General features: G+C 41.8%; 1 protein-coding gene across 2 annotated transcripts in view; it reads left to right on the forward strand.

Annotated features, from left to right (window-relative positions):
- Positions 1–69: 69 nt before the first annotated feature.
- TTC39B (tetratricopeptide repeat domain 39B) overlaps positions 70–15397 on the forward strand; it is a 70638-nt gene continuing 55310 nt past the window's right edge. Inside the window, exon 1 of one of the 2 annotated variants that reach the window (XM_027910209.1) lies at positions 70–209. In XM_027910209.1, coding sequence (XP_027766010.1) covers positions 162–209 — 48 coding nt within the window. In that variant the 5' untranslated portion in view covers positions 70–161. Of the gene's footprint in view, positions 210–2366; positions 2466–15397 lie in introns of those variants that run through there. The other variant, XM_027910231.1, reaches the window with a different exon arrangement.

Genomic DNA, 15397 nt, shown 5'->3' on the forward strand with positions numbered 1-15397 from the left:
GGGCGGGAGCAGCCGGGCCGGGCCGGGCCGGGCTGGGCCGGGCCCAGCCGAGCGGGGGCGGCCGAGGAGGGCGGGGGGGTGGTATCATTGCTGGGCTGTGAGCAGTAGACGGGGCGAGGCGGTCGCAGAGATCCCGGCGAGGCGGGCAGAGAAGCGGGAACATGGCGAGCGTAGGAAACGGCACGGAGGAGAGCGGCGGCGGCGAGGAGGTAAAGGGAGGGCGGCGGCGGCGGGAGGGGTCCGGGCGTGCGGACGGCGAGCAGCCGTCCCTGCCGGCACGGCGACGGCGGGACAGGCGCGGGCGGAGGACCCGCTGCACCGGCCGCCCCGGTCGCCCACCTGCCCTGCGGTGGGGTCGGCGGGCGGCCAGCTGGACACGGAGGGGCAGGCCCGGCCGCCGGTGGTAGGGGTCGCCGCCGCTGCCGGGAGTTGGGGAAAGTTGTCCCGGCGGCGGGGCCGCGGGCGGCCTCTTCACGTATCCCGCGACCCCCGCCTGTGCTTTATTTTTAATTCAGTTTTTTTTTTTTTTATTTTCCCCTTTAAAAAGAAAAATAATTCTTCACCCCCAGCTGCTGCGCTGCTCCGTGCGGTGGTGCCGCGCCACCGCTGCGGTGCGCGTCCCTGCCCGCGGGCGGGCACGGTGTTGCGTGGCAGGTGTGCGGGCAGCGGCGCTCCCGGCTCTGCCGTCGGGCTGCTCCGAGAAGGCCCCGCGTGCGCGGGATCGCAGGACAGTGTCAGTGTCTGGGAAGTGCTGGTGAGAACTGTAGTTGGTGCAAAATGTGTTTATAATTTCGCCGTAGGGCTTCAAACAGCCCGAACACGAATCCCTTAAAACGATCGCTTGAACTTGAAGGGTTTTTTTTGTGTCCTCTCAGAGTAAAGAAAAACAGTAGCAGGATTCTTTGACAACACCTCTCGGAGACTGGTGACTGTGAGGAATTGTCCTAGACGAGGTTTTGAGAAGGGTACTGCCCAACTGAGGCAGTCTTAACTGGAGGGTGCTTTTAAATATTGACTTGATTTCTGACTGCGCAGTCTGTAATGAATGATTTTAATGTTCTGTGCATCCAGCAGCCTCTTCAGAAAGATTTGTAAGGCATGCCTCTGCCCAAATTCCGCTGAAAACAATTTATGAATCATATGAGTACTTAATAGGTTGAGTTTTTTCCAGCGCCCCATTTGTGAGGCAAGACGGTGTTTCATACAAATATCTACATCGGGCTGGGTATGCTGTGTAGTTCAGTGGAACTAGCTTGTTCTCAGTTAGAAGGTATATATTAGCCTGTATTTCAAAGCAGTCTATAAAAGTTTCTGCTTCCTAAGGTTATATGTGAAGAGGATGTGAAATGCTTGAATCTCATTGTGTGCGAATGTGAATCACTGAAAAATCATAGTGATCTCTGGGGAGCCAAGGTTTGTTTCCATTAAAAGGAGTAGGTGGGAGGTAAAAGTTATAAACAAACTCTTGGTGCTCTCAGTAAGAAAGTAGTTGGAATTCACAATTACTAAAAGAAGTATTCAGCAATTTTGTTGTAGCCTAGCTGTCCGGTGTGAACAATAGGGAAGAATATATTTCATGGAGTTTGATGTTAAGAGTCAGTGCTTTCTCAGAGGAAAAGCAGCTGCCGTGCAAAAAAAAAAAAAAAAAAAAAAAAAGGAAAGGTAGGCCTAAAAGCACATAAAACAGAGGTTATTTGAGCAATACTGTACAAAAAGTGTAAAGCTTTGTCCAGATGAACTTGAAAGACCTCATGTTCTTTGCAGAGACTTATGCTTGATTCTCAGGAGTCTGAAATAGACCTGTATTGGCAACAGAGAGAGTACTCTTGATTTTTCCTGGTGAGATCCCAGAGTTCAGTAGGAGAGGGCAAATAGTGGTTTGGTCTTGGGGAAGGTCACGGCTTTTGTAACAGAAATTATCTAGACCACTGTGTTACGACATATAGAAGAAACAGTAGACTGCCCTTGCCTACAGGTTCACTATAGTCTCTTTACTAATAAGCTTGATGTGATTTCAGCACTTCATACATGTGATAATTGTTTCTAAATGTCGTAACTTTTTTTTAATGTTTGCAATGGTTACAATGCTGAGAAACAGACATAAAAGAACATTCTTAGCTTTGTTTTTAAGAGCTACATGCATCTAAATAATGTTGTTTACGTGGAACATGGCAGATGGGAGCTCTGCTTCCTGATTTAAGTGTAGTGCTTAGTGCTTAGTGCTTTATGAACATAGCTTTTAGAGTAGTATTTTGTTTTGCAGGAATACTTCTAGTACTATGTGTATATACATATATGTATTTGTGTATATATATATTTATAAATATATGTATACTTGTGAATACCTCTTCACCCCTGAAGCTTTGAAGAAGGATATGTTAAGCTAAACCTTGAAGTTGTTTCCTACTTAACAGGAAATAGACCAGAAAGAATCCTGCTTCTAAAGTCCAAGGATAAGGTACTAGGTAGCCGCCCCCTGCTATAGTCCTTGAATAAAATTTGTTGGTTTCCCTATGCTTTTCACAAGTTAAGGAAGTACCAGATACCATGGCACATGTTTATCTAGGTTTGATTGTTTTCTGATTTATGTCTCATAGTCCTGCAGCTGTGGTTTTCTGGTGGGAATGGTGAGAAATTGATATGAGGTGTAAATAAATAATTGGATCTATGAGATTGTGTTAATGAGATAGTGCTATGAGTGTGCCCACCTTGGAAAACAAATGTTTGTTAAACTCAGGATTTTGCTGTGCATTGTCGCTTCCCTGGTCTTGGAGTGTATGTGGTCATTCTCTACTAGGAAGCAGTATCCTGGCTGCTACGTAGTCAAAATGTCTACCTGGGGTGGACAACGCCCAGTTGTGAACTCAGAACGTGATATGGTATCAGTACTTAAACCACTGTATGACACTGAATTCACCCCCTAAAATAACTCATACTGGTATTCCTCTGGAACAAATTGCGAATCTAGGGCAGATACACTATAGGGACAAAGGCACTTCCAGCCACTGCAGAGTCTTCAAGCAAAACTTTGTATGCTCCCCATCCATTCCCACCCCCACTCCCCCCGCACTGTCTAAAGATTACTTAAAATAGCGGGCCAGATCTGCTTCCCATTAAGTTCACTCTTTGCTGCCCTGGTTTTTCAAAGTCTTAAAGCCAGCTTAATTGGTTACTTGGGGATTCCCTATCAATTAAAAAAAAATCAAAACCACAAACCCAACCCAGGCTTTTGTGCATGTGAGGCTGGTGGTCAAACAGAAAGGTTTATGATCAAGAAAAATCTTAAGTGTTAAAAAATTCCTTGTTTGGCCAAAGGGAGCCAGACTAAGGATTATACACAGGTCTGAAGATGATATGGTGGTTAACTCTCAGGCTTTGTCCTGACTTTGTCTGGGATAGAGTTAATTTTTTTCACAGTAGCTGGTGCAGTGCTGTGTTTTTGATTCAGTATGAGAATTCCTGGAATGACACATTGATTTCTAGTTGTTGCAAAGTCCTTACCCTAGGGCAAGGACTTCTCGGTGTCTGGTGTGCTGCCCCTGAGCAGGTGCACAAGCACCTGGGAGGGAGACTGGCCAGGACAGGTGACAGGAACGGGCCAAAGGGATTTTTCATACCCTACAATGTCATGGCTCGTGTATAAACTGGGGGAAGTTTGGCTGGAGGGTCTGATTATTGTTTGGGGAGGGGCTTAGTATCAGTCAACTGGTGGTGAGCAGTTGTATTTTTCAACACTTCTTTTTCTTGGATTTTATTTCTCTCTCCTTCTCCCTTTGTATACTATTATTATTATTAACTTTACTTTATTTCAGTTATTAAACTGTTTTTATCTCAACCCATAGGTTTTACCTTTTTTCTGATCTTTTTCTCACCCCATCAGGGACCGGGAAGAGTGAGTGTCTGTGAGTTCCTGACTGGCGTTAAACTACCACAGTCTTTTTTTTTGGTACCCAGTGCGGGACATGATGAGTAATCACAAATCTGACCAGAAGATGTTAAATCAGTCAGAAGCATTCTTTATATTAATGACGTTGCTGCTTCCCACTGTGGGGAGAAAATTTGTGCGGCCAAAGCTCAGCTGGAACTGAAGCTGCCAGAAATGTGGGGGAACAATAAAAAGAGGAACAAAAAAGGAGCCTTTTACAGTAGCAGAAGGCAGTACAGAAAAGACATCAGCCTATTAAAGGATGAGGATGGTCACCTCACAAACAGGGACACAGACAAGGCAGAGGTATTTAATACTTCCTTTGCCTCCATCTTCAACACTGAAGTTGGGCTAAGGGTGTCCCAGTGCCCAAAGCCGGAGGACCATGGCTGTGAGAATGATAAACTCGCAGCTGGATCCCTGCAGTCTATGGGGCCTGGAAGGATTCATCCAAGACCACTCAAAAGAGTTGGCTGATGTCATTGTGAGGCCTCTCTCAATGATTTTTAAATGGTCTTGGGAATCTGCAGAAGTTCCAGTTGACTGGAATCTGGCTAATGTTGTCCCAGTTTTCAAGAAGGGCAGTGAGAGTGACCCTGGAAACTACAGACCTGACAGTCTCACTTCGGTGACTGGTGAAAGTATGGAGAGGATTATTGTGGGAGTTATTGAAAAACACCTGAAGGACAATGCAGATATTGGTCAGAGCCAGCATAGCTTCATGAAGACAAAGTCCTGCTCAGTACCCTCAAAGGGAAAAGATGGTCTCTGGATCTGACAACAAAGTGACTAGCAGTGTAGATACTCCAACTCCAGTGACAGGCATTGCAGCTGAACCAACACATATCTGTGTCAGTCACTCCTGTACGTAAGAAGAAATGGACACAGAAGTAATTTCACAGTAAAGGAAGACGAAGCAGGGCCATCCCAAGACCAGGTGGAAGAAGCAGAACAAAAGATACCTATCGATACCTGAGTGAGCTGTGGGGTTGATATGGGAGATTTTATCTAAGCAAGCAAGGAGATAAAATCAGAATATAAATCTATACTAGAACAAAGGAGTTTAGAACAAGTTACTTCTAACTATAGTATACACAGCTATAAAGTGCAGGCTGTACCTAGATGTGCTGATAGAAAACAAGATGTTCCGGTAGAAAACAGAGAACAGATTGGCCCAAGATACTGGAAGATTACATGTACATTGCATAGATGAAATAAAAAGAGAAGGATTTTTCTCTGACGGTACACATGATAGGTGGAAGGATCCCCCATGCCTCTGGCGCTGTCAGTAAAGAGTACCTGTCATCTGAATAGCTGCACTGGTGTCAGAGAGTTCTCTTTGTTTTCTAAGATTTTGGTAACAGGGTATGTAAAGATATTTTAGCTGTCATGCAGGTGTGCATGTTGTTACCTGCCTGCGCTGATGCTGGAATAACAGGGCTAGTAGCCTAGAATTACAGGATAGGGAAGCCAAGCAGCTGGGATTGCTTTCCAGTAAAGGAGGCATTAACAAGGCAATCAAAAAAGGGTCATAAATCCTCAGCCTCTAGAGATGACTTCTGTCAAGTATGAAGGAGAAGTATCTGTTCAAGGGAGGTGTTACATCTCACTCAGGCAAGTGGACCACCATGTCTAGTACGTAGAGATGATTTATTATGACCAATACAATGTGTGGTTACCCACAGATCCAGATGAAGTCTAGAGTGCTGTCAATTTGTGCAGAGTGCAGCATTGTTGCGTTGGTAGTAATGAGCTGGGGAGACAAAGAGGCACTTAAAGTGGCAGCTCTGGCAATACAGAATCCCTATGGAGTTGGCTGAAAAACTGCTTGAAAATTGGGAAAAACCATTCCAGGAGTTACAGCAACAAAAGGAGGAGAGATCCTGATCCCTACTTGTCTGTCCCGGTATCTCAACTGTTAACAATGTGTTCTTTTGCTCAAGAGAGAAGTCATAGAGGGTAGACACAATGGGTTGCTGTGTGTTTTTACTTGAGGCATCATGGACAGAACATGGGAAAGTGGGATAGAAAACCTACCTTCAACCCTAGAGGCATGGATACCTGAGTTGTAGGGAAAAGCAATCACAAATGTGTATTTTTTTCCAGAAGAATTGCTGTTACAGTCTCCAGTGGGCAGTTCCCCAGAGTTGAAGGGCTTTTACTCCTGATTTTACTCCTGAAGAAAAATAATCTAATCTTTTTTTCTTTATATGAAGTAAGTGGACAATATTAGAGAGACCGTGTTGCAGCCTGGTGGAGGAGAGGGGCAATTAGATTTACTGGACTCTGTGGACCCAATGGCCTGGCATGTCAGACTCACAGGAATAGAAGGCTCTGGCAGATAACACTGCACAGTGTACCCTAATGCCATCGAGCTATGAAGAGGCAGAACCCATTTGTATTTCTGGAATGACAGGAACATCCCAAAAGCTGACCATGTTAGAGGCTGAAATAAGTCTGACTGGGAATGAGTGGCAAAAGCACCTTACTGTGATGGTCAGGGAGGCTCCCTGCATCCTTGGCACAGGTGACCTTAGGAGAGATTATTTCAAGGGTCCGAAAGGGTACCAGTGCGCTTTTGGTCTTGCAGCCTTGGAGATGGAGAAAACTAAGCAGCTGTCTACCTTTCCTGGTTTCTCAAAGGACCTTTCTGTTGTGGAGTTGCTAAAGGTCAAAGAGGAACAAATGCTGATTGCTACCACAGGAGTACACTGGCATCAGTGTCATGTCAGCAGAGACTCTGTGATTCTCATCCAGAAGCTGATTTGTTGACTCTGTAGTCAAGGAGGGATCAGCAAGACTGGCTTACCTTCTGATAGACCCATAGGGTGGAGAGTGGAGACTAACAGTAGATTGTCATGGCCTGCATGAAGTCACACTGCTGCTGAGTGCTGCTGGACCCTGTAAGAGCTGGAGTCGAAGGTAGCCAAGTGGTATGCAATGGTTGATATTGCTGGTGCATTTTTCCCAAGCCCTTTTGCAAGAGAATGTAGGCCACAGTTCACTTTCACTTGGAGAGGTGTCAGGTACACCTAGAACTGACTGCTCCAGGGTGGATACACAGCCCTGCTGAGGGGATGGGGCTGAGCAGTGTGAGGTGTGGTGGGGTTAGCGGGCATCTGCATGGTACATTGTTCCTGTCTTAGTTGTGGGTACAAACCACAACAGGCTTTTAAGGGCAGCTTGGTCAATTCAGCTAATCTGTGCCTCATCTCTAAAATAAGCTATTAAGGAAAATGTAGGTAATGAAGGTCTTATGATGTGTTGTACTCTCTTGAACTGCCCAAGCAGGGATAAACACTGTAGGCTGGCTTTATCAGCCTGGACAGTTTATCTTCAGAGCTAATTTCAAATGAAATCAGCATCGTCTTTAACTCAAAAGCCGGTTAGTACTTGGTTTAAGTACTCAAGAGTTTCATCCACTGCTGTAGCAGCTGCTACATTATGATCAAAGAACTTGCTAGTGGTTGTGCTTCTTTACATCAGAAGCTTAATATAATAATTGTACTTCAGAATAAATTATAGAGCTGTGCAGCACTGGCTGTTCTCTCTCTCATGCTTATGCTGACGACTCTTCACAAATTTTGTTTGGTGATTTCAGCCTGGAAGAGGAGTCTCAGTGGTGAGAAACACTGGTAGCTGCACTCCCACAGAGACTTTGAGAAGCTGAAAACAAGCTACTGTGGTACCTTTTTTACCTTAAAAAATGAAGAATGTGTTGGAAATACAGAATTGGGAAGAGGTAGTGGGAGTGCTTCCTCTCATGAAGGATGATTTTTTTGTTGTTGTTTTTAAACATCCTAATCTGACCTGTGTGGTTTTCTTTCTTTGAGAAGTAGACCTTGGCCAACTGAAGAATGTAAGATTTGTACTCCTTTTGTCTGCTTTTTGCGAAGTCTTGTGCTTTGGCATATGGCTCATCTATTTTTCCTGGTTCTTTGTTGGTTCTGCCTACTCTCAGAGCGCATCTACATCTTAGATGAGGGATAAGCTATTTCAGCAGCAAAGATGAGACAACGGGAAAACTGAACATGAGTAGTCATTTCTTCTTTATTTAATAAAATTAGTTTACTGTCTCTCCTTCTGAGATTCTGAGGTTCTTAAGTTCAGCTAAACTTTGTATTACCTATGGATATACCTTTTGAGAGGTACTGTTTTTCCTTGTGACTGCCTATTCAAAGTAAGGACTTGTATTCCAATTCTATATGAATGATGTTGTTCTGAGATGGCTTGTTTTTATTGTTAATTTTTTATTTGGCTTCCTAGAGTCATGCATTTAAGCCCCTTGGTTGACTGTGACCAAATTTGAAAGCTGGGTAGATAAAAACCCAAATCTTTATTTATTTCCTGTAGGGGAAAAGGAGGAGTATGTAGTGTTCCAGTTAATTTTCCTTATTTAATATTCACTTTGGTTAACCTATGTACTATTTCTCCTCAGGGTAAAAGATAAAAGGTTCAGGGGATATGGGCAAAGGTAGGGTTATTATGAAAAGCACTGGATGTCTCTTAGGGAGGCAGAGCTGACATAAGTTGGGAGAGTACCTCTGAAGTGAATTTGAGAAGTAAATTTGCTTTTACTTTTCTGAGTTGAGGTGGGGTTTTTTTGTGTTTGTTTTTGTTTGGTTTTGTTTGATTTTTGTTGTTGGGTTTTTGTGTTCGTTGTTGTTGTTATTATTTTGGGTTTTTTGTTTGGAGCAGGAGGGGTGTGATGTGATATTTATATGCATGTGGATAGAAAATAGCAGAACTGAAAGGAAGAGTCAGCTTTTTTTCTTAAGATTTTGGGATTTGTATATTGAACTTCTGCTATTCTGTTGGGAAATAGCATCTAATATCTCTTAATATAACCTTTACTTCTAGCAGTGGAAGTTACTGCCTTTACAAGTATAATTGTCTTGGTAGTTTTAGCTAAAAGCTTGCCATCCACTGTAAAACCATAGAATCGAAGAATGTTAAGGAGTTGCAAGGGACATCTAGTCCCAACCCCCACTGCTAAGGGCAGGGACACCTCCCACTAGACGAGGTTACTCAAGGCCTTATCCAACCTGGCCTTGAACTCTGCCAGGGTTGGGGCATCCACAGCCTTAGAAAGTTGATTTGGTTTCATTCACAACCTATATGGAAAGAGAGGTCTGTTTCGTACATGAACTTAAAGGAGATGGGTTGCTTCTTGTAGTTCCAGTCAGCCTGTGTGAGAATTACAGGTTTGTGGAAGCATGTTGGGTTCTGTAAATGTCTGTTCTTCTTTGTTTGACATATTGATGCCAGTGTGCTAGGGAAAACCTCTAGACCTGATGAACTTGTTGGAACTGTAAGAGGTTGATGACATGATTTGGATAAAAGTTCTTGTTGGGCCTCTCTCTTGGCAAAAAGGTTGTATGTTGAAAGAGAAAAGGAACTTAGTTGTTTCTTGGCAGACCGCGCGTTACTTAACAGCACAGACCAGGATGTCTCAATATAGGAGGAGGTGATAAGCATGTCTGATCTTAGGCCTCCTGTCATGTTAAGTAAGTCTCCTATAGCTTACCTAACCATAGGGACTTATTTGAAAGTTTCCTTGCCATTACAAGTAGTATGGCTTTCTCTTCCTGTGTGACACCAGCACAGAAGGTAAGATTGCAGTTGCTGGTGACAGGGTGGCAGGAATATAGCCTGCACACATGTCCATCTGTTGGGCAGTAATTTTAACACATGCTGTTTCTCATGGATTAACAGAAATAACATTATATTAGGGGGAGCAGAAATGGTGGATCATTGCACTCATTTTGAAAAGGGAGCAAAATTGTGCAACTGAAGATCTGAGAATCAGCTTTCAGAGGTTGATCTCTGCTGCTGTTGATGTGTGTTCTGTTTAGAGCTTGGACACGGTGAACACCATTGTGCCATAGTTGGTCAGGGTCTGCTTAAATAGTCAGAAATGTGAGGATTTGTGTGGGAGTGCTAAAAATTATTTCTGCTTTTCTAAGCCCTTTCAAGTTCAAGGTCCATAGTGAGTCAGTATCACTGACCTGTGGACTTGTGCCCAAACACGATGCGCTAAAGGTAAAGTTTTCTCATCAAGCATGTAAAGACTTGCCTGTCATCTTATTCTGAGTGAGGAAGTAATGTTGCTACCAAATAGTAAGGCAAGATGATTTAATATCTTAGTAGCAATGATATTTTTGGTTTTGAAGCAGTAAGGGCATCATGTTTTTATTTCACCTCTCTTATGCATTCACTGTGCAATAGAGTGGTATATAAACTTTTTTCAAGCCAGTGTTCAAGTATGCAGCACTGCTTTGATTTTTTTCTTTTCCCCAGAAATCAACATTACACACACTCTTGCTCTCCAGAAATCCTCTTATTGAAGGTTGTACAAGGACAGTCTGTCATCCAGCAGGGAGGAGGTCTGCAGAAAACCTGTTTTTGAAGATAGGAATTTGTGTGTCTGGCACCTATTGGTAGTACTGGTTGTTCTAAAAAGTATAGTGTTTGGTAGGTGAGTAGGAATACTTAGCTCTAACTAGTAGTAGCTGAGCAGAGGAAAGAACAAATATTCCTATTGGCTTCAGTTGAGAGAAGTGTCATTATAATGATTATAGAGGTAGAATATATCCCACTGGATTTTATTTTCACCAAGAAATAATGGGCTAGGAAGAAGATGTTTCGTTTAGGTTCTCTTCCTTAGGACTGTTGTTATCAAAGCCAGTGGGACAGCTAACTGAACTTCCTGACTGTGTCATATTTTGGTTTTTTTTTTTTCCTTTATGCAAACTCAGTAAGTTTCCAAGGCTGGGAAATATTTAATATTTACTTTATTCTTTTTCCTTTTTTAGTAGTATGAATAGTAATTCACTGTTAAATGGCTACTCTAAGGTCCTGTGCCAGAATATGAGTTTGCCATTGGAAGTACTATGTAGAATTACCAGTTGTGGATTTGGCAGAGTCTTTTTATGTGCATGCCATGGTTTAACCCCAGCCAGCAACCAAGCACTTCACAGCTGCTCACTCACTCCCCCCGGGATTGGGAGCAGAATCGGAAGGGTAAAAGGTAGAGAATTGGTACGTTGAAATAAAGACAGTTTAACAGGGAAAACAAAAGCCATGTGCACAAGCAAAGCAAAACAAGGAATTCATTCACTGCTTCCCATGGGTAGGCAGGTGCTCAGCCATCCCCAGGAGAGCAGGGCCCCATTCCACGTAACAGCGACTTGGGAAGATAAACACGATCACTCCAGATGTCCTCTGCTTCCTCCTTCTTCCCCTCAGTTTGTGTACTGAGCACGATGTCGTATGGTCTGGAATATCCCTTTGGTCAGTTTGGGTCACCTGTCCCGCCTGTGTCTCCTCCCAGCCTGCTGTACACCCCCAGCCCCCTGGCCGGTGCAGCAGTATGAAGAGCCGAAAAGGTCTGCTCAGCAATGACAGGAACATCTCTGTATTGTCAACTCTTTATTCAGCACAAATTCAAAACACAGTCCCATACTAGCCACTATGAAGAAAATTAGCCCTACCACAGCGAAAATCAGCCCAGTGAGGCATCTTACACAGATCTTTAGGGTTTTTCCAGCTCACCTGGCTAGTAAGTGCTGAGGAAACTGAAGTAGTCCACATTCTCTACAAAACAAGTCCTCATAACTTCAAATGAGGATGTTTTCCTGTAAGTAGCCTTGGAAGAACTAACACTTTAGATTACTGGCTGGTTAAGTCAAGATCTGATTCTGCTTAGTGTAATTTAATGTGACACTTGGTCTGAATGTGATAATGTATTCTGTGTTAGGTGTTCATCTGTCTGTCTGATTTTTTTTCTGGTAGAAAGAACAAACTCTCTAGAACATATGTATAAATCAGTTAATAATTAATTAATTTTATACTAGTAATGAAGTTAAGTTGCTGTGTCTTTAAGACAATGCTTTTCTATTAATGAAAAGAAAAGTTTTTTCTAGGAGAGATGGAACTGAGAGAACAAGCTGTACTCTGGACAAAAGTCATTGCTTTAATTCTGTATTACAGCCACTTTTAACTCTTGGTAATACCGACTTTTAAAAGTCTCTTTTATTATTGCAGGACTGCTGATAGATCAGAAAATATCTGTAGAGACTTTGAAGTTCCAAAATGAGAACCACATTATCACAAATAGGGTTGTTGGAATTACTGTTATTGCAGCAATACCTTCATTTAAAGGAAATGAACCAGTTAAGAATTGATTTTCACTTTCACTTTCTATAAAATAGAACTTTTTCACGTTCTATAAAATAGAACTTTGTGGTACTCACTATGCAGCAATTGCTGCTGCATTCTGTACAAATGTGTAACCAGCTGTGTAGTGAGGAGGGTATTTAAGCTCAGGAAGACAGGGTAAGGATAAAACCCAAGATGCTCATATTAATGTCCCTTTCATCTTTTTTTATTAGTTATAGGCAAATCATGCACTGAATAATTTTTAGTATGAGGTAAGCATGTTCTGTTCTTCAGTTTGAAGTCATCTCTGAAAAGTATGGATATCAGCAGTTGCAAAGTGGTTCATCTGTAATGAGACTTCTTTAGGATTGTGGATTACACTGTAATAGGCAGGCATTCTGGAACACTGTTGAAGTATCTCTCTAGGGGGAGCTGTAATTTGCTTTTGTCTGGATGAGTCTCTGGTAAGTATATGGTGAACCATAATTAAGGTTTTTCCTGGTACCTTTAGATATCTATAGAAGCAATAAGTATCAAGGATCTTTGTATGAAATTGCCTAGTAAAGTTCAGGACAACACAATGTGCTCTTAGCTATGTATATTTTACCCTTTATCCTTTACTGGGAAGAGGACTCCACTGTGTCTATTTCTTATGTTGAATCAAGACTGTGTCGATTTGTAATTGCAGCTTCACTCAGCCATATCTTTCTATTTGATCCATCCTGATATGTGTGAGATATATGTAAATAAAAACTGTCAGGTTCTGCCTCATCAGTCACATCAGGAGCACTGAAATATGGGACTGAAAGTGAGAAGATGAGACTGCTAAATAGAGCTACTCTTGTGAGACAGGGAGAATCATGATTCTCCAGCTCCAAGAAGATCTGTTGTCTGGTGTTTGTCAAATAGATCTTCCAATCATGTTTTTCTTTCCCCTTCACAGTAAATTTTATTTTATTTGGTAGGTTGTGTTGACTCAAGTGAGTGCGAGCAACCATCTTGGCTTCTTATGCACTAATATTCTCTCTTGAGGTGATACCATTTTATTAGCAGCAAACTGTCTAGTGATCCTTTGATTCGACTGAACTGAAGTTTCTGTGAAGGTTATCCAGTCATGGAAAGATAAACTTTATGAGAGATGGCCAGTTCTGAATAGAATGAATGATAAGTTACTGGCTGTGAAATATTAACCATGCCAGAATTGGTAAGACCAAGCTTTTTGATTTGAGTTGCAGGGACCTAAACCAGTGACATTCAAGTAGCTCATGCCTTGACTGCATGCAAGCAAGTTAAGAAAGTAAACACTTGTTCTGTTTCTGTTGCTCTACCTTCAATTAGTGTCTGAAAGTACCCTCTGCTTGTGTCTCTGAAAGCTCCCATTGTGTCTTTACCTCTTCTACTGAGTGAAAAATATTAACTGAATAGTCTGTTCGGAAGCCAATAGAGGTTTGCTAAAAGTTAGCCAGTAGTTAAGCCAGGTGACTAAAAATAGGAAAGTCTTTACCAGCTTTGTCTTTCAACATTGGTATCTCATCCATGCTTGTGTTCAGTGTCCTGGAAAATACAGATGTATGTAGTATGTACTGGTTATGTTGTTGGAAGAATTAGGTCTAGAAAGATGTAACAAAGATCTTGGCAACTATATAGCCATAATAAATAGCATCCTGAAATTTGTTTCGATTTCAGTGGGCTTTTATGCAGTTTCTGTGAAATGACTTGATGATACTGAAGTTTTTACAAAAACTAGTGACCTTGATCATACTCAGTTCTTGCAATACTCAGAGGTATGTCTGCTGCAAGAAGAATTAATTTGATTGAATAATGTTTCTTATAACTAGAGATGACAAACAGTGTTTTCTTTGTGTGGTATTTGTTTTGAGAAGAATGGCTATGTATTTTCTCCATCTTCTCAGGCTCCTTAGTTGCGTTCTCATTCTTCTCAGATCTCTCTTCTTACAGTTTGAAAAGGAAGATGTATACAGGTAATGTATTGTCTGTTTGTATTTGCCTTTCAGTTTAGAATTGCTTTGCAATCAATTTTATCTATTGAAGTTGACCAAAAGTAGTGACATATGCAATTTCCGTAGAGATTTTCAGTGAAGAGTGTACATTGGTGCAACTGTAGTGGATGTTGAACTCCTGACTGAGTATATGGTTTGTTTTTTATGTTGCCCTTTTTTTTTTTTTTTTTCTGGTACCACACGCAAACCTAGGTGACATCCTTTGACTGCAGGGATCTCCAAGGAGGTGTGTGTGAGATGGACAGAATAGATGGTTAACGAAGAACAAAGCTTTTGCAGCAGTGAAGTTCTGTGCTACTATCCTATTCCTCTACCTCTTAGCAGTGCTTTTTGTGGAAAGGCAACTGCAAGTCAAATAGCAGGAAGGTGCCAGTGTAAACAGTAAGGAAAGCTTGGTGTTTTAATCAACTTTATCTGAAACTGTACTCTCACTTTTATGTGCAGCATGTTGGATATGAATCTGAACATGAACTATTGACAGCATCTGTTTTCATGTCACAATGCTTACCTTGCTGAGTGTCTAACTGACCCTGCTTATTTCTACTTCTCAGTGAGACAGAGATGTCATTTAAAACAGTAGAAGCTCAACCACTTGTTTGGAGTGAGACTGATGTCAGTTTACTAAAGTGTGACTGCCTTGTCCCCTGTTCAGAAAAACCTTCATTTTGTGACTGCCTCTGATATGTAGGTGGCCTGACCAACAACATCTGACATTGCTGACTGCAGTTTCTTCAGTTGAGGTTTTTCTCAGTCCTACTCCGTTTCATATAGGATGATTGTTTAAGAATTGTCTGCCTTGCATGAAGTGGAAGGCAAAGTAGAAATTGTTACTTTTTAAAATATGTTGATTAGCTGCACTTAATTATAGCACTTGCTTTCATTGTCAATACCTCTTCTCTGTAAAAAATAGAGGGTAGATTTTTTTTTTAAGACTCAGTTTTCCTATATCTTCTGGGAATTTTTTGGTGGCCAGCTGCATTGAAAGGCTTTCCAAACTGTAATGGAGCAACGTTTGTTCTTGTGGTTACTGACATCTCATTTTTGAGCTAAATGACACTGAAGTTTGTTTGACTTTCTAATTGTTCAGCAGTTCTTTAGTTAATCAAACCATTTTTAGGCTCTTTATATTGCAAAATATTTTCAGTTCTGCATAAATATTAAGAAGTGAAAAGCATCTATATTTTTGAAATGAAATTTAAATGTTATTTGGCTCATTAAAATACTAACTCTTTACATCAATCCTTTATGAATTAGCTCAAGATGTGACACATTAGCTTCTGGGTTCTGCTGT

The sequence above is a fragment of the Empidonax traillii genome, unplaced genomic scaffold (assembly GCF_003031625.1).
Source record: "Empidonax traillii isolate 1590-97213 ecotype Southwest subspecies unplaced genomic scaffold, ASM303162v1 scaffold28:size2823434, whole genome shotgun sequence".
Taxonomy (NCBI): Eukaryota; Metazoa; Chordata; class Aves; order Passeriformes; family Tyrannidae; genus Empidonax; species Empidonax traillii.